The sequence below is a fragment of the Terrapene carolina genome, unplaced genomic scaffold, assembly GCF_002925995.2.
Source record: "Terrapene carolina triunguis isolate 2854851 unplaced genomic scaffold, T_m_triunguis-2.0 Scaffold198, whole genome shotgun sequence".
In the NCBI taxonomy this organism is placed as follows: domain Eukaryota; kingdom Metazoa; phylum Chordata; order Testudines; family Emydidae; genus Terrapene; species Terrapene triunguis.
Window position 1 is genome coordinate 3,159,571 of NW_020664549.1, and position 23,735 is coordinate 3,183,305.

Consider the following 23,735-nt stretch of genomic DNA (forward strand, 5'->3'; position numbering starts at 1 on the left):
AGGAACAATGTCGATCTTTGGGAAATCTAGGACTGCCCGCCAACGTTACCCTCTCTGGCCACTGGGTGTCACTGTGGTGCCCCATAAATGGAACGGAGGAAGCATTTGTCTGCTTGCAAAAAGGTGGTGCTTTCAAGACAGATCTTCCCTATTGTCCCCGTTTCCCAGAATGAGGATCTCTCTGCTCTACCAATGCAAAATCCAGGGCCCTAGCGATGTCCAGACTTCAGCACCAGCTCCTGGACTTGACCCCATCATGCAGGAGTGCTGCAGTGCCATGACAGCACAAGCTGTCCCTAATGTGTAGAGCCACAGTTAATCCATCTCCCCCTCACCTTGAGATGTCTCTCTATCTAGCCCCATTGCAGACCCAAGCCTCACAAACTACCCTAAGCTCTGGGCTCGAGGAGTTACTCTTCGTCTCGAAACCATCTTTTGGAATCAAAGTAGCCGCATGTATTAGGAAGGACCCGGCTGCAGGTGGCCAGCCAGAGCAAAAACCACCCTCTTTGTGGTTTTTCATAGATTCATCGATTCCAAGGCCAGAAGGGAACCATTATGATCATCTAGTCAGACCTCCTGGGTAATACAGGCCAGAGAACTGCCCCAAAGTAATTCCTAGAGCAGAGCTGTTAGAAAACCATCCCATCTTGATTTAAAAGTTCTCAGTGATGGTTGATGCCCATACTGCTCTGACACAAGGGCAGACTGGTGTGTGCGTACATGAAAGGGGTACTCCACCAGGATTCCTATAATCCATAGGGTTTTAATGTGGGACCTTATGGGGACTCCTTATGGGGTCTATCTGATTTGGCGATGGGGACCTGCTGGTAACCCTGACTGCCATGAATTGCAATAGAATCCAGCATGGTGCAGCTAGAAGCTGCCATGTGGTTGACGAAGTTGCTTGTTTGCATGAATTTTCTTCCATGTGAATACGTTCAGCCCACCCAAGGGCTCTGCATGCCTGCCACATGCTTATATGGTGTCTGTACCCAGAATCTTCTGCTCAGTGGGGAACCTCTGAGGCTTCATCAGCTTTCATTGGCATGAAGTTGGTGGGTGAGTCCAGCGCCAATGTGGCCCGAAGACACAATGGCTGAGCAAACCCATTGGGTTTCCCTAGGATCGTCCAAAGTGAAGTGTGAGCTGCACCAGTTTTGGCCAAGGAGAGGACTTGGAAAGAAGTAGAACCTGACCTGGATTCCCAACGCCCACCTCGAATGAATTCTGTGCCCTTGGAAGAGAAGCACCTGAACTGGATCTCGGTGCCCAAGACAACTTGGGTTATTTTGCCGGATATTGCAGCTTTGGGGATGAAATCGCCTTGTCTCATAAAGCAGCTATAATTGCCTCAGATCATTGTCCAGTTCCAGGCCCCCTGCCCCCCCATCTGCCAGACAGCCCCTCCATCACTGGGTGCTCCCAAAACAAAGCTCACGTACCACCGTCTGCTGGAGTTGGGAGGAGATGCTAATAGACCTAAAAAGATCAGGTCCACTTGGAGATGGTTCCTATTACTGGAAGAGATACAGACCTGGGAAGGAAAGGCAGTTGCATGCTGGGTATAAGTGGGTGGCATTTGAGCAGGCACCTCTTCTCTGACTTTGACCTAAAGGGTAGGCGTGAAAGGGCCCCATTTACACGAAGGCCTTGGATGCTTATTGTGGCATAGTGCCATTGTGTGGGCACTACAGGTATCCGACAGGAAGTGCACTCCTATAAGATACATGCAGCATCCACAGGGCGGTACTGTGCTGCACCTAACGGCGGCGGGGCTCCTTGCAGCTGAGGAAGGAGGAAAGAGAGGGGGGAGGAAGAGGAGACAGAGCATTGAGGGGTGAGTGGGGTGGGTTGAATGGGGGAACAAGATATTTTCCAAGTGTCTGACATAGACTGGAGTCAATTGTCTGCGCAAAGCCGAAGTCCCGGGAGAGTGGCACTGCTGGGAGAGTTAAAACACGACTGACTGTAGGAGCCGGAAGCACATCATGAGGTCCAAGGGGATGGGAGGTTTCAGTTGGTTGCCGTCCAGGCGCAGGTAGCGGAGCCGGGGCACGTTTTCTAGATCTGAGGAGAAGTCTTGGAAGGTGACCAGGGCGGTGGGGCAAATCTGAGTCCCGTTGATTTCTGCAGGGGAAGAGAGAGCATGGCATGGGTTGGAAGAGCTTATTTGATTCCAGGCGAGAGATGCTGAGAGTTTATCTACTCTACATCACACCCATCCATCCACCCGTCTATGTTGTTCAGCGAACACTTAGTGCTTAAGGGGCTTGCAAGAGATCTGCTTTGTTGTCTCTGGTGCATACCACCCCATCCCGTAGTTAAAGTAGATTGAAACAGAAGAGGGCGCTCTCACTGCACCAAAGGAAGAGGAGGGTTCCGCTGCTCCTCTCTTTACCCCTGTATCTCCTTGGGTATGTCCGTTCTCTTGGGACGAGCTAACTATGCATCTGTCTTATTGATAGAGCACATCACTGCAGTAAATAGGTGCTGATGCTACAGTGGAAATACGTATCGGTTTAGGTGCACATGGGGGCACACTTTCTCCTTCTTTGTGGGTGCATTTTTGCACCTAGAGTATTGCACCCATCGATGGATTTTGGGTGCAACTCTAAGTCCTTGTTGTTCTAACTAGCTGACTCCGGGGGGAAATCGGGTGGCAGAGGTACAATGACTCACATTTGCACCCGGGATTCATTCCATGGGTGGGAATTGTGCCCCTGGACTAGGAGGCAGGACCTCAACCTGTCTGAAAACATACCTCTCTATCAAAGGAGAGCAAGAGAGCAGAGTTGCCTGTCCTTCTGTCAGCGGGGATCTGCAAGCACTGAGCTGCACGTCACCCTAACTCTAGCCACGTGGGCATCCCAAGTCTCCTTTTGTCTACCAAAACATAGGGATCCCTGGACCACTGTTGTTGAATTCAATGTCCCAGGTGGTGGATCACCTTGCCAAGCTCCATGTGTCAAACCAACCAACAGGCTCACCCAATCTGTTAGCTCCTGCATGACATGGCTTCCCTCATGTGGCACCTCCTCCCCCTACAGATATAGCATGTTTCAGCAGTCCAGTGTGCTTGGATTTACTAAAGATCCTCTCACCTCTCCTGGCTATCCAGCTGCAAACTCCAGTCCTTCTGCCCTTCAGCCCCCACGGCTTTTACGATTCCACCAGAGGAATCTTATATCAGCCGTTGGCGTCACCAAATCATCTGAGCACACACAGGCCCAGCGGAACTCCAAAGCCAGCCTTCAAAACGTCAGCCAGGCATTGGAGATTCCACTCTGTCATTAACTCCAGCAAACAATGAGAAGTCCTTGCAACAAGTGAGCACTCCAGCAGGCCACAGAGAAGGTGTAGTCACCACCCCTCATGTCTTCTAATTGGCTATCGCAGCTGGGGACTCACTCACATCGGCCTAAGAATATTCCTGATTGGGTGATTTTCCAGGAAACAGCAAGCTATAATTCCTCCCATCCCTGTAGGTAGCTATAAAAATAGCCCAAAGTATTGCTAATCATTGCTGCCATTATGAAGCCATCACAAGAGGCAGGAAAACCCTGGAGCTAGAGAGAGCATTAGCCGTGAGTAGTTATTCTGGGGCTTATTTTCATGTCTATTTTTCTTATGTTGTGTGTGCCGTGATCCCAGGGCTCTGCTGCGATTGCAGGGTGTCTGGGGTGCTCTCAGATTGCATCTGCACTTCCTAACGTCTTCTATAGTGTCTCTATCAGTGATGTGGGGCAGAGAGAAGGGTGCTATGGTGAGGTGGCCTTGGAGACAGAGGTGAATGAGTTCTGTCAGGAAGCGCCCAGAGTAATCCGTGCTTAACAAGGGAAAGGTGAGAAATACTGTGGCACTTTATGAAAGGGAGAAAAGAAATACTTTACAATGGGAAATCGGTATTGCCAACCTCAGGCTTTCAAAAATTATGATCCAGGCCCCCCAAAGTCAGAAGACTGGCTTAAAAACCAGGACATCAAAAAAATGGCTGGGTTCTTTCTGTTCGCCTTCTGTTTGCAAGCCCTTTAGGGGAGCACGTTTCAGGCTTTTCTCTGCCACCACGAGGGCTAGAAACTTGCTTTTAAAGAAAATAAAAGCAGAGATTCTCACTGAATACATGACTCCAGGAGCTGAAGACTTAGAAAAGCCACCAAATGTCCCAAGGATCAGGATAAAATGCCGACAATTGGCAGCACGGGGGAATGGAACATGGGTTTCTCTCTAACCTGCAGCATATACCTCCTTAACTAGTATACCATAGCTGTGCTGAATAACTACATCACAGATCAGTCAGCAACTTGACCCCGAATTCCCTCCTAGTTAAAACTTGGCCCAAATTGGCCCTTATTTGGCCTTTTGGGGCTCCTGTCGGTTGCTGATGGTTCTTTAGTCCCCTGTGGGCCAGTCCAGCTACTTAAGCAAGGCCTAGATTGGGCCCTTCTGTCTCCTTGTCCTTTTCTCCCGGCACTGCTGACGTTCAGTGATGACAACTTAGTTCCACTAGGGTTCTCCACCTTGAAACTGCTTGCGCCTCACTTCGTTTTTTGGATCAAACCCCAGTGTATTCATAAGCTGGATACCCGCACTCTACTGCTGCCTCCCTTGAGCACTACAGTTGCCATGTTCCACCTCAGAGGTGGCTGCTCTTCAGTGGAGGACCATTTTGGCATATAAGGGTCCAAGCTAGAAGTCCTTACTCAGACAAAACTCTCATTGAAGTTAAGGGGGAGATTTTCCTAAGTAAGGACTTTGAGGTTACATCCTTCATTGCTATTATCAATGGGTTCCCCTGGTCCTTTCACTGATGTGACAGTCTATGGGCATAGCTGTCATAAACTGCCAGCCATAAAGGTATTTAGATTTTAACTACAGTTTTGGGACTCCTGATTTACAGGTGTATAATCCCCTATGCTGCTCTGCTACCAAAACTCCATCAGCCCACTCTGCAGCCCGAAATATTAGGAGTTGGGCTGGTTTCTGTGTGTGTCCCTCCTTTGCATGCAGAGAATTTCTGGAAGGAGCTCTGAATTCTTGCTTCCCTGCAGATGTTTTCAACCAGGGCAGCAGGTGGTGAGAGCTCCGATAGCACAAACATCTGAGTCTGCTGGGAACAGGCCTTTGTTATTCCTACATTTGCTGTGTTTATGCATTTCGTGGCCTGGCACCTGTCCCATGAAATCGCTGTTCTTCGCCTAAATCCGTGTGAAGCTGTCTCTGATGGATTTGCAGAGGTGCTCACCAGCATAGCCCTGTTCTCCCTTTGTCTCCCTCTGCATCCCGTAGCCCTGCTACCTTCAACACCCAGAAAGTTAAGCTGTATTGTTTCCATCTATCGTAGGTGCATATGTGAGCCCCCCACATCACTGTAGTATCTGAGCACCTCACAGTCTTTAATGCGTTTATCCCTGTGAGGTAGGGAAGTATGATCCCCATTTTACAGATGACAAGACTAAGTGAGTTGTCCAGGATCATATGGGAAAAATCTGTGGCAGAGCAGGAAATGCTGAGTAGTACTTTGGACCATCCTTTCCCTAAGCACAGGCCCTTCCACCACCTGGCCCCATGCACCCATGTAAAAGGGCCACCAACCCATTCTAAACATCAAGTCGTGTTTTGAAGGGAGTGGAACCCTGTGGGTGGGTTTCACACTGAAAGAAACGATCTCCCGATGCAAAGAATTCTGTCCCCGGGGGACGTTTGCTCCCTCTAGGCCCAGCCACGGCCACGTAGGCCTGCCGACCTGCTACCCCCAACTCACTTTCAATGGAATTGTCGTTTAGGTAGAGGTGCTCCAGTTTGGGGTTGATGAAGGGCATGGTGGTGAGCTTATTATGCGCCAGTTGCAGCACCAGCAGGTTGCTGAGGTTGAAGGAGTTCTTGGGCAGCCCTTTGTCAGAAATCTGATTGTAGTTGAGCCTGAGGAAGGCCAGATTGGGGAATTCTTTGAAGTAGTCATCGGGGATGCCCTCAATGTTGTTCCTGTCTAGGAAGAGCTGGTGGATAGCACTGGGCAGCCCAGGGGGCAACTTCCGCAGGATGTTGTGGGCTAGGTTGAGCTGCATGAGGTTCTTGAGCCCCCTGAAGGTGTTTTTGTTGAAGACTCCATCACTCAGCTTGTTGTGGTGCAGGTCCAGGAGGACCAGGTGCTCCAGCTTGTTGAAAACCCCAGAGGGGATCTTGGAGATCTGATTCCTGCTCAGACGCAGCTGCTCCAGGTTGGCTGGCAGGAAGGATGGCACCTCCTTCAGCTGGTTCTTCTCCAGGTACAGAAAGACTAGGCTGTCCATCTGCTCCATCACTCGCCGGTCCAACTTCTTGATGCGGTTGTTGTCCAGGTTGACCCACCTCAGCTCCGTGGCATTCTTGAAGGACTCCTCTGGGAGGTTGTCAATGAAGTTGTTCTGGAGATAGAGGTAGTGGATCCTGGGAGGGATGAGGGGCACCTTCCTCAGGTTGCGGCTGTCACAGTAGAGGGCTGAGGGGAAGTCTGGAGGACAAAAGCATTCTCTGGGACAATCCGGGAAGACGGAGGGGGGGCCCGGTGGCAGGGGCGGAGGCAGCTCTGTTGGCTCGACTGGCTCGGGAGTCGGGCGGGCGGGCTTCCGCGCAGGCTTCCGCCCAGGCTTCTGCCTCTGCCCGTTCACTTCAGAGATCAACACAAGGATGAGGAGGAGAAGCAATCTGAATGCTGCCTTCATGGTCCAGCGATTCACCTGCAGGGAGCACAACAGGGTTTGTTAAAAAGAGGCTTGTCTAGGCACTATGTATCCCCCATCACAGCTGTATCAGCCCCTCACGAACACTAACCAGTTTACCCTCACCATGCCCCGCCAGGCAGGGAAGAGTAATTACCCCTCATTTCCAGACGGGGAGCCGTGGCAATGACTGATCAAGGGGCTTGCCCAAGGTCACACAGGAAGTCATAGAGTCACAGACTTTAAGACCAGAAGGAATCACCAGATAGTCTAATCTGACCTCCTGTATATCCCAGGCCACCAACACCAGCTGCACACCAACCCAACAACCAAAATGAGACCCAAGGAGCCCCCAGGAGACTAGACCATTATGTGCTGCAGGCCAAGAACTGGTAGGACCAAGGCTCACCAGTGCCCACTGCCCTGCAATGGCAGGGAAATGAAAAGTTTGTGAGAGACCTGGGAATTGAATCTAGATCTCCTGAGTCCCAGACCAGTGCCTCAGCAACAAGACCATCCTCCCTTCCTCCTTACGCAGGGTCCGCTATTGTGCTGGTTAGCCAATTAGTGGGGCAGCACTGATGACAGAACAAGGAGTAATGGTCTCAAGTTGCAGTGGGGGAGGTTTAAATTGAATAATCTGCAAACAGACAGAGGTGAAAATTGCTCCTGGAATATAAAATGGCAGGTGGGAATGGTATATCTGCACTGCAGTCAGTGCAGGTGCTACTTCGAATTACCAGCTGAGACTCTGGCTCCATATATTTTGTGGGTCACCTTCAGACCTGCCAGTCCAGCCAACGCTACCGTAACACATCTCGGCTAGAAAAAGAGCTCAGCACAGAACCTAGCAGCACCTTTTCTTCATCTCCGGGGGCTCTGCCATGTAAAATCATATTGGAGCCGAATGCAAATGTTTCCGTCGTTCGGGTCCATCTCTGTGCATTGTGTTTGAGTGACGTGGGACTGGGTCCCGTTCTCCTGGAGCTTCTGTTCCAAAACGAAACCGAATTTGTGACCCGTTGGCATGGATGAGAACAGTGCTCTGAAGCCACATTTCCTCCCCTCCCCCCGATGTTCACTGTGCCTTCCCCTTTCAGTGTCTCCTGTCACATTACTGCTTCCAGGAGTAAACCCCAGGGAAATACATCACAGCAAAAAGCCATTGTGTGAAATGGGCCCCTAGTGAGCGGAACAGATTAATGAGCTACAGAGCCAACTGCACAAAGCGTGATTCCCATCACTCATTGCTCCACAGGTTCTGCGCACAAGCACGAGGGGCCTGATCCAGGGAGTAACAGCCTGCTCGTCCATAGATCTAGGGGGAGCTGCAGGCCCTGGGCATCTTGCAGGGGGGGCTATAGCCTGAAAACCTGCTGCTGTACAAAGCAATGAAAAGCCACTCGGCGGGTTGCCTTTCAGAGGCATTGTCCTTGTGAGAGTTCGTGACAGTGTGCAGTGATTTAGGCCAGGCGGGGTGATGGATGGTGACGTGTGAGCCGCAGGGGGCTCGCTGCTTGGGACCAGCTCGGGTAAACACCCCCCAAATTCACACGCTTATCTTCGCCGAACCTTTTGGGTCTGTAATATGGGACTGGGTAATCCAGGGGCATCTCACCGGAACAGACTAGAGAGAGAGAGATTAGCCGTACTGCCCAGGGAAATCTGTTCAAAACCATCTCATTTTATGTTTTATATATATATATATTGTGTGTGCATCTCTGCATTAGTTCACCCTTTCTTTTCACCTCCTCCTCACCCCACTCCCTCCACCACACACACACAAAACTGTTGTGTGTTAATACGCACACACACAGCCTCCAATACATGTGTCTGAGGGGGAGGAAGGAGCCCTTATATAATGAAGTATGAAATCATAGAATCATAGAATATCAGGGTTGGAAGGGACCTCAGGAGGTCATCTAGTCCAACCCCCTGCTCAAAGCAGGACCAATCCCCAACTAAATCATCCCAGCCAGGGCTTTGTCAAGCCTGACCTTAAAAACCTCTAAGGAAGGAGATTCCACCACCTTCCTAGGTAACCCATTCCAGTGCTTCACCACCCTCCTAGTGAAAAAGTTTTTCCTAATATCCAACCTAAAGCTCCCCCACTGCAACTTGAGACCATTGCTCCTTGTTCTGTCATCTGCCACCACTGAGAACAGTCTAGAAAGTTTATCCCCAAACCCAGGCGGTTTAATGCTTGGTTTGTTCTCTGAAGCACGAGGCTCATCGTTCCTAGCAGGATCATCTGTGGCTTTGATCATTAGATCTACGTCTGACAAATGACGTTCTATGCCACGAGGCCTATCATAAACCAACTTCTAGTGCACGGGGTTCACTATGAACTGGTGTGTTGAGATGGGTTTGCAGTCATTTCATGTATTAAATATCTAGAGAGGAGGAAGCTAGGTAGAGGTCTCGAAGCAGCAAGCAGCACAGTGTAATCTATTTGGCAAAGGATAATGTAGCGCACAGAAGCATAGAGAGGAAGGGAAAAGTATACCCAGTGGCTAGGATGTGAATGACAGATAACAAGGATGAGGAATATTTTCTTGGCTTCCCTGGCCCCCCTACCACGAAAAATCCATGACAGCTTTGAACAATACTTTCACTTCAGTTTTTAAAGATATTTTAACTGCAGTGCCACCAAGTGACAGTATCGAATCCTGCACCATAGATTATATGCATCATAAAGACACATGGTCATGTGATAATTCACTCATGAGGCTACACTTCCGTCAATGAACCGTGACGGAACATTATAAGTGTCACCAAAGAGACGGACTGCATCTTCAGAACGCGCTCAGCGGAAATAGCACCGCGCTGCGTCGTGTTTAGCTTTGTGGCTGTGCCAGAAGTCAATGAATCAGTCGTAAATAGACTAAACGATGATAGCAGCAGACCAGCAGCTGCTGGTGGGATGGTAAGGACGGATGGTCTTGTGTTTACATACTGGACTAGAATGGAGGAGCTCTGAGAGACAGCAGTGTGATTTCACAAGATCATAGATACGTAGGGCTGGAAGGGATCTTGAGAAATCATCAAGTCCAGTCCCCTGTGCTGTGGCAGGACCAAGCAAATCTCTAGACCATCCCTGACAGGTGCTTGTCCAACGTGTTTTTAAAAGCAAGCTTTTAGAAGTGGCTGGAGCACTAGACTGGGACTCAGGAGACCTGGGTTCTATTCCTGGCTCTGCCACTGGTTTACTCGGTGACTCTTAGGGAAGTCACTTCCGTGCTCCGTGCCTCAGTTTCCCCATTGGTCAAATAGGGATGATGATACTGACCTCTTCTGTGAAGAATTTTGATAATCTACTGATGAAAAGGGCTGTAGGAGAACCAGGTATTATGATTAGGAGTTCAGTTTTCACCTCTGACACAGACTCCTTGTGTGACCATGGGCAAGTCCCTTGATCTCTGTGTAGCCCCGTTTATACAATGGGGGTTATAAGCCATCATATTTTACAAGGAGACTGGGAGCCTGAATTCACTAATGTTTGGGAACTCCTCTGATATTATATGATGGGGCCATGTAAGCATCTAGGTAGGTAAGGAACAGTGTCAGTAATAACACTATACTTAGCACTTATATAACTTTTTTCATTTGCATAGCGCTTTACAAACATTAAGCGTATGGTTTTCAAAAGCAGTCAGCATTGGCTCAGCTCTGCTCCACTGACTTCAATGGGAGATGAATTAGGTCAATGCCTTTTGAAAATCCCACCTGTACAATTCTCGCAGACCTGCTCCCCACCTCTAAGCAGGTGGGCACATATCAGTATATCCCCATTTTACAGATGAAGCCACTGAAACATAGCAAGGTCAAGTGACTTGGCCAAAGGTCACAGCGGGTCATTGGCAGAGCCAAGAAGAGGCCCCAGGAGTCACTACTCCCCACTCTTGCAGTCAGTCCATCAGACCACATTGTCTTTCTCCACCATGTCTCAACTTTTACAACTAGCATTAGCCCAGGGTGGTGTCGTTAAGGTGATGTATAGAAGGGCTGAAGAGGCCCAGTGATTATGGCTGACAAGTATCAACCTATGAATAATGGTTTTGCACAGAGACATAATTGACAATGTAGACAGAGACAACGTAGGAATTTCCATCCTGGATCAGACCAGGGGTCCATCTAGCTCAGTAGCAAGGAGCAGCCAGGATCATCCGCTTCAGAGGGAGAATCCCAGGCTGGGATAGAAAGAGGAGCCGGGACAAACTGATCAAATTCTCTCCCAGGCTGCCAATGGCAAAGGAAGGAGGTAGCAGCACCTAGGGAAGATCATGTGCATGAAACCAAGCGGCACAGCTTTCCTGAGCCCCAGACAGCTGGCAGGGCTGGAGGATGTGCAGCTGGGTGGAGTAGCGACCAGAGGGAGAATGGAAATGAGATCCATTGTGCCACTCCTGCTTACCTGCCCCCTCGCAGCCCACTGTAAGTCAGATGAGGCAGCAACTTGGCTAAGCTACTGGCAATTGTCTGGCGTGCGACCAGAGGAAGAAAAGGAGGGCTTTAGAGAGGGCTGAAGGCAGAACCCCTTGTGTAAAGAATGAATAAAGCAAGATGTGTGCTCCCCATCCTGCTCAGCGCTTTATTTCGTGCATTCAAATGTGCGGCGCTCCCCGCCCGCGCCGGGATCCCACCTCACTTGTTAACCCCAGCCCCATCGCCGCTGCCACGCAGCCCTCGGCGGGACTTCAGGGAAGCCTTGCAAAGACAACGCTCGGAGTCTGGGCGCTGGGGGATGTATGCACACAGACTTCATTTGCCTTTCACAACGAGCCCAGTGCGGGATGGTGCTGGCTAGATGCCAACCGCGCAGACAGGGGCTGAGACAGGCCCGTCACGTTCCCCTTCGGGCTGCAGCAGGGAAATGTCAACAGCATTAGGCTAACAAGCCAGCAGCGAGGGCTCACGTGGCTGCGAAGTGGAAAGGTTTGTCAGCGCTTGTCGAGAAATGGAAAATCCCACTGGTAAACAAGCCCTTCAGCCCCTTTTCTCCGGCAAGGAAATTGCTTCCCAGGCAGCCTGTTAGCTTCTTCACCTCCGCCTGACACCACCAGAGACAGCTCCCGCGACTGGCAGGATTGGCACTGCATCCTGGCCCAGGCTGAGCCTTCTCACTTAGAGAAGACGCAGCAAGAGCTGCGGGGAACATCCTCCGTGCTGGCAACCTCCACCAAGGGCTCCTGGCACATTGGACCATGGACAACTTGGCTCCCTTTGAAATACCTCTGCCCAGCTGACTGGACGCATTCCTGGGCTTCTAAATAATTGACTCTCTCCACAAAGAGATTCTGGGCTTTCCCCACCCCCTCTTTTTCCTGATTGTTTCTCTCTGCTTCCATCTGTCTCTCTTTAACCGCAGAACCCTTGCGGCCCTGCTGCTTTCAATCAACGTTCTGGCAGCTCGGGGATTTTGAGAAGCTGCTGGGTATTCGGTTCACCATAGTCTGGGTAGGGGTGGGGGAGAGGGGGAAACATTGAATGCCTCAGAGAACTGACAAATTCATCACAGGGATATTGCCTACATCCGACTACCTCTGGTTTCCCCTGACCCCCACAGTACACACACTCGTTTTTTCAACCCCATCGCCCTTGTCTGAAGCTGTTTCCCGGGACTCCACTCCAAAATTCCGATCTGGATTTAAAAAAACACAAAGGCTGTAGGTGGGTGGAGTGGGGTGGGGAGGAGGGTTGGATTTGGGATTTTGGTTTAGCCCGTTACGGAGGGAGGAACCAGTTGCAAAGCTGGGATGCGTACTTCCTCCTTGTGTCTCTTCAGAGCTGGGATTTTGGTTCAGGCCTCTCTCCAATTGTCATGCTTAACTGTTGACATCATTCCATGACAATTGATTGTGATGTTATTCAAGAGTTAATGATCCCAGGGGCAGAACCCAGCAGAGAGAGAGGGAGGCATGAGGTGGGGGACAGGGCTGTCACTCAAGTGAACATACCAGAACTGGTTGAATAACACGGAACGAAGTTTCCAAATATTTTTGTGAACAAACCCAGTATGTTTGCTCTGCTCCTATCACAGCGTCATGCCAGTTGCTGGGCATGAGGGAGTGTTGGTTTATTTCTGAAATTTTTTAGGAATCCACATTTCAGTACAAACAGTTATTGGCCCAGAAATTCAGCACAGAAAGCAGCATCTTCATTATTTGCTCTATGTCACAGCTGAATAAAAATGTCAGCAAGCAGAAACAATACTATCAACCTACTGTAATCCACTCCACTGTTTACTCTACTGTGCATCTATCTACTGTATATATTTCGGATGACCAACACCCTGCTATCTGAGCTGCTACCTGGTGTCTCAGGTGACCAATCCCACACCATGAAGAGCTTAACAGTTAAACAACCCACAAGATGAAATTTGTTCACATAAACTATTCCGAAAAATTAAACACCTTCATAGAAAACTGGGTCAATTTGCAAACAATTCGCAGGCACAAGAAGGAGCTACATGCACAATAAATGTTATGTGGAATGAATATTCCAGCCAGGTCTTAAAAATACCTTCCAAAAGGAAGGCATGTGACAGAAATTTGAGATGTTTCAACAAATCTGAGGCCACTTCGAACTTTATAGTTGCCTCTAATATGTTTGGATGTTTAACTGAATTGTCTTTGGCCATGCTTGTGTGTTGGCTTTCCATCCACATTCATGTGATTGCATTTACTGGCTTAAATGTTAGCAAGGAAGGAATTTCAAGTCACATGCACCAGTTTTCACAAAAACCAAATACTAGATTTGCACTCCCAACTACTGGCATGCAAGTTCCTCCAGTCAGGGAGCAGTAACAATAGCAGGTGACCTTTCCGACCAATCACAAGTAGGCAAAACGCCTCGCTTTCTGAATATTTATCATCAATCCCTATCAAAAAAATTCAACAGTGCATTGGTTGAATAACAAGTGTATTCAAGAAGCTTGCGAACTGCCTATGGGAAAGGGGTTAAATTCATTGAATAAAGTAGTTCAAGTTGCCATTGAGCTGCATTCCATGGCCATTTAGACCTTCAGTGCAACAGTGGGGAAAGATGGCCCGAAACACAGTCCCCAGTCACCTGAGATGAAGCATTTGCTCCATGCAGAATAGGGTCTATGATACACAAACAAGCAGTTCTGATTCTGTCCAGTAGGGGGCAGTGATGTGCACAACCAGCTTGTTACAATAAGTGGTGCCAGGGATCATTTTCTGTTTGTTTCAGTCATAAAGTTTCTCTTTACTGCCTCTCCCTCCATTCATTGCTGCTTTGTTGAGATCCCAACTTCCTACCCCTTCTTGTGCGCCTGATGACCACCTCCCTCCCCAACCTACAACTATTTAGCATTTGTGACGAACAGACTAGGACAGAGCATGTGCTTGTCCCTTTAAAACAGAGAGGGCGACCTAAAATAAGAACAGCAAGCTCTCTCATTGGCCATCCCTTTTGTCTATCAGTTATGGCAGCTAATCAGAGTCATCCGTTGGGTTGACCAAACAGGGCTCCCAGTCAGCTGGTTTGATAACCCTAATATACACAAAACAGGGGTTTCCTTTATTCAGCTGGGCTGGAGAGCTGAAATGGCAGAATCGAGTTCATATTAAACATGCATCCGACATGCCTTTAAAGCAGTGATGGGACAAAGGAGAGTGTGGCAAGCGCTCTGACTCAGATGTCCTCAAAGTACCTTTAAAAACAGAGACCTGATGCTAAGGACCAATTCTCCTCATAGGTTTTGGAGTGAGAATTTAAACAACAGAGTATCTGTGCTGGGCTGGAGCCATCATACCACTGGCTAATCCAACCCCGGGGACTCAGCCGCAGCAGCCTTTTTCTGCAGGGAAGGTTTTATACTCATGCCACATGGATGGGGTGTGTCCCAGGTGGAAACTAGCTAGGATCAGTTGGCTGGATAATTCCTGGGTTATTGTAACAGAAAATCCTTGCTTGTGCCCTTCAGCAGCACCAGTGTCGCTCTTCGATCCATCCCTCTCTGCCTGTGTCTCCTTCTGCAAACAAACCGTAGCCCCCAGATTTGAAAAGCGGCCGTGTAAACAGCAAGCATAGACCATGTATTTCTGTGCGTGCAAATGGGTGTTCGGGGGCACAGATCCCCACTTAGATGCCACAGAAATTTCTCCCTCATCTTTCCCCATTTAGGTGCAGAGTTTACAGTGGGTGCCATATCCCCCAGCCTGTCGTCTTCAGCAACCCCAGTATCTTCCTATCCTTCTGCCACCACTGCTATGGAGCACATGTTGAGTGCTAAGGAAGCCCCCTTTGGCATCTGTGCTCCCAGTGGCTCAGGCTCACCCCACACCCTTTCCTTTCACTCTGTCCCTCGGTTACCCCTGGCAGAGCCATAACTAGCTATTTTTGTGCCTGAGGCAAGAACATAAAATTGCGCCCTCCCCCCTCCATATAATTTCATAGGGACTTGTTCAATAGACTGGAATAAAAATTAAAAATACATGAATAAATGTATTAAATTCATCTAAACATTAAACAAAATTAATATATTATAGAGATTGCAGATTCCCAATCTGTGATCTCCATAAGAAATAAGGAATGATAAACAAAGGCACTCTGTTACTATTGCCCCATCCCCTGCTGCACCCCCATCCCATCCTGCCCCTCTGTCTCTATTGCCCAATCCCCTGCTGCCCCATGGCCTGCTACACCCCGTCCCCTGCTGCCCCCATCCCATCCTGCCCCTGTCCCTATTGCCCCACGCCCTGCTGCACCCACCTCCCGAGCAGCTCTCCTCTCCCCGCCCGGGCCCGCAGGGGTTAACCCCCGGGCCCGCTACGTGTCTGATGCTGCTTCCGGTGGGGCAAGGCAGGGCGGGGCGGGGGGACCCGGGGCTGGCACCACGGCCCCTTTATCCAGAGCAGAGCCGCCCGGCTGCCTCCCTCAGCCGGCCCCACCATAGTGGTGCTGACGGGCCGGGAGGCCGGAGGCGGGCAGGCCCCAGAGGAGCCCTGCCTGTGAGTGGTGCGGGGATCCCTGTCTGCAGACAAACGCACTGACATCATCTTTTTCTGCGCCCCTCAGCTTTGCGCGCCCGAGGCAAGTGCCTCACTCGCCTTGCCCTTGTTACGGCACTGGCCCCTGGCCCCACACCAGAACCTCTCTGTCCAGCAGACTAAATGGCTGGATCCTCTGTGCTGCACACAGAGTGGAACTGGCAGAGCAGACACGAGGAGATCATGGGATCGGTGTTTCCAAAGCGAATACAGTGCAACTCCTGAGCCTCTCTCTTTGTTCCGCACTGTCTGTAATTCAGATCCTCTGCTTTCTCTCTCTAAGGAATGAGAATTTGCCATCTGATACCTGCCTTATCTGCTCCTCCAGATTCCCCTCTCCCCACCTTTGTTCCAAGCCTTCCCGTTGCACTTAGATCTCTCTCCTGACACAATTGCTCCAGTGGGAAGGACCGTATGGACAACACACTGCATGAACCGTACGCTCACGTGTCAGGACTGGGAAAGCAGCTTTAGTGCAGTTGCGTGGCTAGGACACTACGATCCCAGGCTGGTTGGGATATGGAGTGTCTGTGATTGACAGAGGAGATGAAAACAATGCCTCTAGAGCCATCTTGGGTGGTTTGCCGTGCGCTGCAGAGCAGGGAGCAGAAGCCACACATCTGATAAGGGTGGGCTGGGACCTCAGGTTCCTTAGGACACATCTACCCTACAAGGGCTACAGCGGCACAGCTACAACACTGCTGTAATGTAGCCACGTCCCACAGCCACAGAAAGGTTTTTTCCATCAATGTAGCAAATTCACTGCTACTGTGGGGGATAGGTCGAGCTAACTACAAGGTGCAAAATTGTTCACAACCTCGAGCGACATGGCTAATCTCATTTTTAGATGTAGACCAGGACGAAGAAAACTGCTTCTCTCTCTCGGGCTACCATCCCTACCCTGAGTCACAACAAGGCTGAATCTTCCCCCCTCTGCACCACACAAACACACACACCCCCTTTCCCCAGGCCACACAGTTCTCAGTCCACACAGGGAGGAGGTTTCTGTACAACACAAGTCTCTGCTCATGGCTATAGACAGAATCTCTTTCCTAGGGATTCAGTTAGGGTTACTATCTTTACACTTCATTCTCTCATCACCTCTGCCAGAACAGGGACTATGAACCTTGGTCCTCATGTCTCCATATTGTCCAGGCGCAGGATCAAATCTACGCATCGAGGAATGGGTTAAACCTCTCCGGCTGACCTGGAGTATAACTGTCTCGATTCTATACCATTGGGACAATCTGGGTAGGGGAGCCTGGGTTCCTTTCCCTTGGAATGATCCAAATATGAACGCAGCCTGGGTTCTGCCCTCTGCGTGTTGGAGCCAGGGATCTAGCTTCTGAAATGCAAGTTGAAAACCCCAGCTGACTGAAGGAAACTGGAATGCAGTGCAGCCCCCCACACCCCTCTCAGAAAAGAACTTGATTCACTCCTTCCCAGAAAAACAAAACAGTGTGTGCTCTTTTTCCATCTATCCATTTGGAAAGGGGGGTTAACACCCATGCCCCCTCCACCCCCAACTTGAGATTGCAGCGACTTGTGGAGTGTGTCTCTCTCCCCCGCCCCGGGAAACTCCTACCAAGCTTTTCTGAGATCTGATCTGAAACAGCAAATTTATGTTTAACACAGAGGAAGAGGAAGTAACAAATGCCGATGTCTGCTCAGAATAAAACTACAAAAGTTTTGGTTAACTGCCACCCAGTAAAAGTCAAGACTTTGTAGCAGAGGAAATCTTGCCTGTTCTCAGCCTCCACTCTAGTGTATATCCCTTCTACACTTCTTTTCTGACGCAGCGCAACTCCTGTTCTGCGCTTGTATTAAGGTGTGCAGCTTTCATTTAAATAGGCACCTTGGTTTTTGCATTTAGAGCTGAGAAACTAGACATGCACATGTGTGTGTGTGTCAGCGAGAGCGAGAAAGAGTGGGTGTGTGAAAGGTAGTGGTCGGGGGGAAGGAGGGAGGAAGGGGTTCCCGAGTTATGCTTCCATGGAAACAGTCTACGGCATTTGCAACGATTTCACACATGGGTTTGTCTTTTCGCTTTGCAGACCTAAAGATATCTTCTTGCCTCCTCTCCCTCCCCCCAACAAGTTTTACTTTTGGAGAAAGAAAGAAAGAAAGAAAGAAAGAAAGAAAGAAAGTTCCAACAGCTGAACTAGAAAAGAAAAGAAAAGTTTTCTTTTCTTTTAAGTTTCACAGAAGTTGGAAAGTGAATGGTAATATTAGCCCACTGATAAAGGAGGTGGCTGACTCAGTTGTAATAATCAGTCCAGGTGACAACACTCTCCAGTAGAACACCTGTCCAGAGCTTACCTGTGTGCACCTGCCCCTCCTCCTGCCTCTCTGTTATTAATTCCCAGGAACGTTTCTCTCCGCCCCTCCTCCTCCTCTTCCTCACTGCAGTTCAGCTCTGACACGAGTGAGCCTCCCTCTAAGCTCTGTGTGTGTGTGTGTGTTTTCCCTGGTTCTGTTCCTCCAAGATTCTCTCGCAGAGGGTGGGTGGGAGCGAGGGAAGGAGGGAGGGTGGGAAGGAGGGAAAAATGACAACAATAACGTCTTTATCTGGCAGCCAAGCTCCTCAGGATTTAATCCGCACACACGTCCTGCCTACCGACGGACTCGCGTTTAATAACATTTCCTTCTGCTGCGGAGGCAGTTGAGAACTGTGTTTTTAAACAAAGCTAATTACCAAATAGATGTTTTGGGTTTTTTTAGAAAGACCTCATCTCTCACCATGGCCCGCAGTCAAGAAAGCACTTAAAGTAAGCACATGTTTAACTTACAGCACATGCATTGCGTTCAGTGGGAGCCAAGCACATAATCATGGGTTATGAGGATGCTCTCCTGAATTGGGGCCCTTCAGTTTTCTCTCTGCGCCCTGCCAAAGGCAGCCAAGCAATTGCTGGGCTCTCGGTGCCGGCTCACACACAGCAGGGAAAAGTCCTCCAGGCTTTACTGCCTCCCCGATTGTTATTATTTACCCTAAATCCTCTTGGTATTTAATAAAAAGAACCGAGGGGAAAGAAGGGACTTGTAGTGCTTTTTATCTGTAAAGGAAACGGAGGCAGACAGCGTTTGCACAAAGCAACTTAGCCTTCCGCCACCATTACCCTGGAGGGGACCCTGTCCATAGACAGTGACAGCCACCCCGGGGGTCCCAGCCCATAGACCGGACAGCCCCCCACGTGGACCCGGGCCCCAGTGCAGGAGACAGTTCTGAAGAGCATGTAATTGATAGACTGTAACAGTCCCATCGGGGAACGAAACACTCATATAGACCAGACAGCCCCCCATGGGGACCCAGCCCACAGACTGTTACAGCCCCCCTGGGAGACCCAGCCCATAGCTCAGTTCAATCCTACAGGAAGAAGCAGTGCAGAAAGAAGGGGGCCAGTGGGCCGTAGTGGGAGGGCACTGGACTAGATGACCTCCTGAGGTCCCTTCCAATCCTGATATTCTATGATTCTATGACCTTGTCTCTATTCCCATCTCTCCCAGTGACTTACCGCCACCCCTTTGCCTCTCTGCACCTTACCTTCTCCATCTGCACAACGGGGCTAATGATACTGCCACTCCTTCCTAGGGTGCTCGGCGAGCTACAGATGGAAAGAGCTAAGTGTTCCCAAGAAAGGAGTCCTAATCAACAGAGCATGGCAGCCCCAAGAGGGAGTTGGCTGATAGACAGGAAGTGGAACCTAACCATGCTATGAGTCGACAGTGTGCCCTTGTTGCCAAGAAGGCTAACGGCATTTTGGGCTGTATAAGTAGGAGCATTGCCAGCAGATCGAGGGACGTGATCATTCCCCTCTATTCGGCATTGGTGAGGCCTCATCTGGAGCACTGTGTCCAGTTTTGGGCCCCACACTACAAGAAGGATGTGGAAAAATTGGAAAGAGTCCAGCAGAGGGCAACAAAAATGATTAGGGGTCTGGAGCACATGACTTATGAGGACAGGCTGAGGGAACTGGGATTGTTTAGTCTGCAGAAGAGAAGAATGAGGGGGGATTTGATAGCTGCTTTCAACTACCTGAAGGGGGGTTCCAAAGAGGATGGATCTAGACTGTTCTCAGTGGTACCAGATGACAGAACAAGAAGCAATGGTCTCAAGTTGCAGTGGGGGAGGTTTAGGTTGGATATTAGGAAACACTATTTCACTAGGAGGGTGGTGAAGCACTGGAATGGGTTACCTAGGGAGGTGGTGGAATCTCCTTCCTTAGAGGTTTTTAAGGTCAGGCCCATTGGGCCATTCATCCACATCATTTAGGGGTCCACATAATACCGTTTATTCTCGCATGTATTTATTATTTTGAGTCACAGCTTGCCAGGGTTATATCAGCATGAATCATAGAATCATAAAATATCAGGGTTGGAAGGGACCTCAGGAGGTCATCTAGTCCAACCCCCTGCCCAAAGCAGGACCAACACCAACTAAATCATCCCAGCCAGGGCTTTGTCAAGGCTGACCTTAAAAACCTCTAAGGATGGAGATTCCACCACCTCCCTAGGTAACCCATTCCAGTGCTTCACCACCCTCCTAGTGAAATAGTGTTTCCTAATATCCAACCTAGACCTCCCTCACTGCAACTTGAGACCATTGCTCCTTGTTCTGTCATCTGCCACCACTGAGAACAGCCGAGCTCCATCCTCTTTGGAACCCCCCTTCAGGTAGCTGAAGGCTGCTATCAAATCCCCCCTCACTCTTCTCTTCTGCAGACTAAATAAGCCCAGTTCCCTCAGCCTCTCCTCATGTTGGTTTTTTCTCACCACTTTGAAAGAGGATCACGGTGGACATTGCCAGATGGAAAAAGACAAAAACAATAAGGAAAGAAAATATTATTTTATGCCATGGAGCTTTATATTGAGCATTTCAAAAATGTAAAAGCTCCAAAAAGCAGCCAGGCTGAATCCCTTGCTAAATTCCTCATTGAAGGTCATTTCTGTTTGGAAGCAAAATAGGACAATCTAATGCAATACTGTTGATTGGAAGTACTCCAGGAGCCCCTATGGATCCCATCCAAGATCAGGGCCACATTGTGCTGGGTGCTGAGCTAACATATAGTAAGAGACAGTCCCTGCCCTGAAGCGCTGACAGTCTAAACAGACAAGAGGTAAAGGGTGGGTGGGGAAACTGAAGCAAAGAGAGGAGAAGTGACTTGCCCAAGGCCAGAGCGAGGAATACAACCCAGGTCTCATGAGTCCAGTGTCCTATCATTCTCTCATTTAAAATACTACTAAACTCATCACTCGAAAACAGCTGACCTGATTGCTTTGACAATCTTACAGGCACAAGTTTTGCTCTTGACCAGAGACTCAGTCTGGATATTACGTGTGCGTTTTGTTGTGGCGGGACGAGGAGATTGCTCCTGACAAGGTGAAAGGCACGAAGGAAATCAGCTGTTGTGAATCTGCGGGTATGAGTCGGTGGAAGGGAGGGTGGTTCTTTGAGGATCCTCAACTCAGAGGCTTGCTGCAAAGATTCCCAGTGGTTGCCGTTGCTTTTCCTTCACTGTGTTTTTCATGCGACTTGGCTCATCCTTAAGAGTTGGATGGAAAAAAAGATAAAGGGGCAGGGGGGGGAGAGGGGGTGGAATGAAAAGATGAAAAGTCAGCAAGGCGTGTGTGTGGGGGAAATCAGCATCTGTCCTTGGTTCAATAAAGTTTGCAGAGCAAATCGCCTTCTTTACAGTGTAAACAGCTCCTCAATAACCTGCGCTGGAGAACATGGGACTGGCTGGCGGTGCTGGGGAGAGAGTCCAGCTCCCTCTTGTAACAGCAGCTCGGTCTCTGTCAGAGCGGCATCTTTCTCTCCCTCTTTCTATTGCACTCACACGCCGTGCACAACTCCAGCTCTCCCACCTCCCTTCTGCAACCCGAATGAGCTCTGTAGCACATCCTCAGTGCAGATGGCGGGCATCCCTGGGGGTCTGTCGGTGCACTGCAGCTGGATGTAATTTGGGGGCTGCCGACTCTGCTGTTCATCCCAGCGCTAATTCCGAGCAGCAACACGTCCCCCTCTTTGAGCCCCTTTCTAATGGGTTCCAGGACAGGCCACTTCCTCATTAGGAGCCACACGGGAGACACTTGCATTAGTTAGTCCTAGGCAGTCCACCAGACACTCCCAGTCTTATCCTTAGTGCAGCCCATCCCACTCCACCCCATTCTGGTCTATAGTTATTGGATCCTTTAGCTTAGCCCAGCCAGCCCCCTTCAATTCATTCTAGCCCAGCTGATCCAACCCTCGTTAGCCTAGCCCAGCTCAGAGCCTAGTCTAGCCCAGTCCACTTTACTCTAGCTCCCAGTGAAGGCTCAATTTGGTGCCCTCATTCCACCTGCCCTTGAAGCTCCACTTGGTGGATTATGTCACCTCTGAGCACCAGGAACCAGATGTTCTCAAATCTGAACCGTCCTGTGCCAGTCCACTGGTCGTGCCTTGGCAATCATGCTTTGGCCTAGAGAGGAGTCCTGCCTCCAGTAGCCATGCAGAACACGTGCACACACATGTCTATTTCAGTATAAATCAGGCAGCTCCGGAGTCACATAGCCCTGTCATTCAACTCTCTAATCTACAATGCACAGGGGATGCTGCTTCTAGTGAACGCGAAAAGAGCCAAGCGCCGTGCAGAACGATGCAGGCTGAAAGCTCAACATTGTTACGATGATCCTGGCTCATTCAGCGACGTGACAGGGTGATCCCTGAGCATGTCTACACTGCAGCTGGGAGCGAGGCCTCCCAGTCCAGATAGAGAGAGATACACTGGCTGGGCTCAGGCTAGTAGGCTAAAAACAGCTGTGGTGTGGATGGTGTGACTCCAGCAGAGACCTGAGCGAGGTGCGTGAGCTCAGACCCAGGGGTCTGGTGGGCTTGAGAACCTGAGCTGCGACATCCAAACTGCTTTTTTGTGGGCACTAGTTTGAGCCCCACTAGTGCAAGTCTGTCTGGGCTGGGCGGGTCGGAGTGACCCTGCAGTGTAGTCATGACCTGCGAGACTTCTGGGCTGCGCAGGAAGCGTTGCTGATAGTTCAGGAGTTACCAGTTCCCCTCTGGGTCAGTGAACCCAGCATTGAGGCGCTGTGCTGCCTTTTAATTGAGACATAAAAGTGAGGCCCTGACCTCTCAGGGCTTTTCAAGTGCCCCATTTCCTGCATCAGTAGGGGAGTTACTGAACTCCAAACTGGAGAATTCCATTCTGGCTCCCGAAATTCCCCCTCCACTTCCCAGCTGGGAGCACAATTCTTTTTCTCCTCCTAGCCCCAAACTGTTGTACCTACTAAACAGCTGCCTCATTTGGGTCCAGAGGTGGCTGCATTTCCATGGTGGGTGAAGTGATCCCCATTTATAGCAGGTTCTGCGAGGATCCTGTGCACAAAAATCAAAGCGCAAAGCTTGGCAATGCGCAGCTCTCTGTTTGGGAGGGAAGATGATCAGTGGAAAAAATATGTTGCTTCATAATAAAAGGATTCCACTGTAATCATTCATAGCACAGAAATGCAGCATGATTTATTTCCTTCCATCTGTTAATCCCCTGGATACTTCACACAGCATTCTAGAAGCAGAGTGGGGAAGGGTGGGGCTTGCTAGACACACTCATTTGCATGCTGCTTCCCAGCATGCTTTATGCAGCTCACATGGAGTTACCCACCGATGGGGGTTCTCCTGATGTTGGCCAGGAATGTCCCATGTTCAAATATCACGGTATGTAGGAGCATCCCAAAATATCTTCGGAGCCACCACGCCACGCCACAAACTCCTCCGCTGGCCACGTTTTTCGAACTGGAGGGCGTCAGAAAGCAAAGAAACCTCGAGACTGAGGTTTTTAAAAAATGCAGAGAGGGTTTGGACACCTCAATCACATGCTCAGATCCCTTAGGGAGCCTTTGCTACTGTCAGTCCATGTGCTTGCTGCTTAACTCTGTGTCCCTAGGACTGGAAAAATCTTTAAAGTGGTCTGGCGGGTTGGGTGAAGGAATGGCTGGGTACAGCTCTATGGCTAGGGATATACAGGAGGTCACA

At 49.8% G+C, this 23,735-nt stretch overlaps 1 protein-coding gene across 1 annotated transcript; it reads right to left on the reverse strand.

Moving 5' to 3' along the window:
• Window positions 1-586: 586 nt before the first annotated feature.
• Window positions 587-18,178, reverse strand: LOC113405013 (prolargin-like). The gene is made up of 3 exons (XM_026655130.1): window positions 18,038-18,178; window positions 5,765-6,719; window positions 587-2,130 (listed from the first exon to the last, which is right to left on the reverse strand). The coding sequence occupies exons 2-3, from the start codon at window positions 6,702-6,704 to the stop codon at window positions 1,955-1,957; spliced, it is 1,116 nt and encodes a 371-aa protein (XP_026510915.1). The 5' UTR covers window positions 6,705-6,719; window positions 18,038-18,178; the 3' UTR covers window positions 587-1,954.
• Window positions 18,179-23,735: the final 5,557 nt, after the last annotated feature.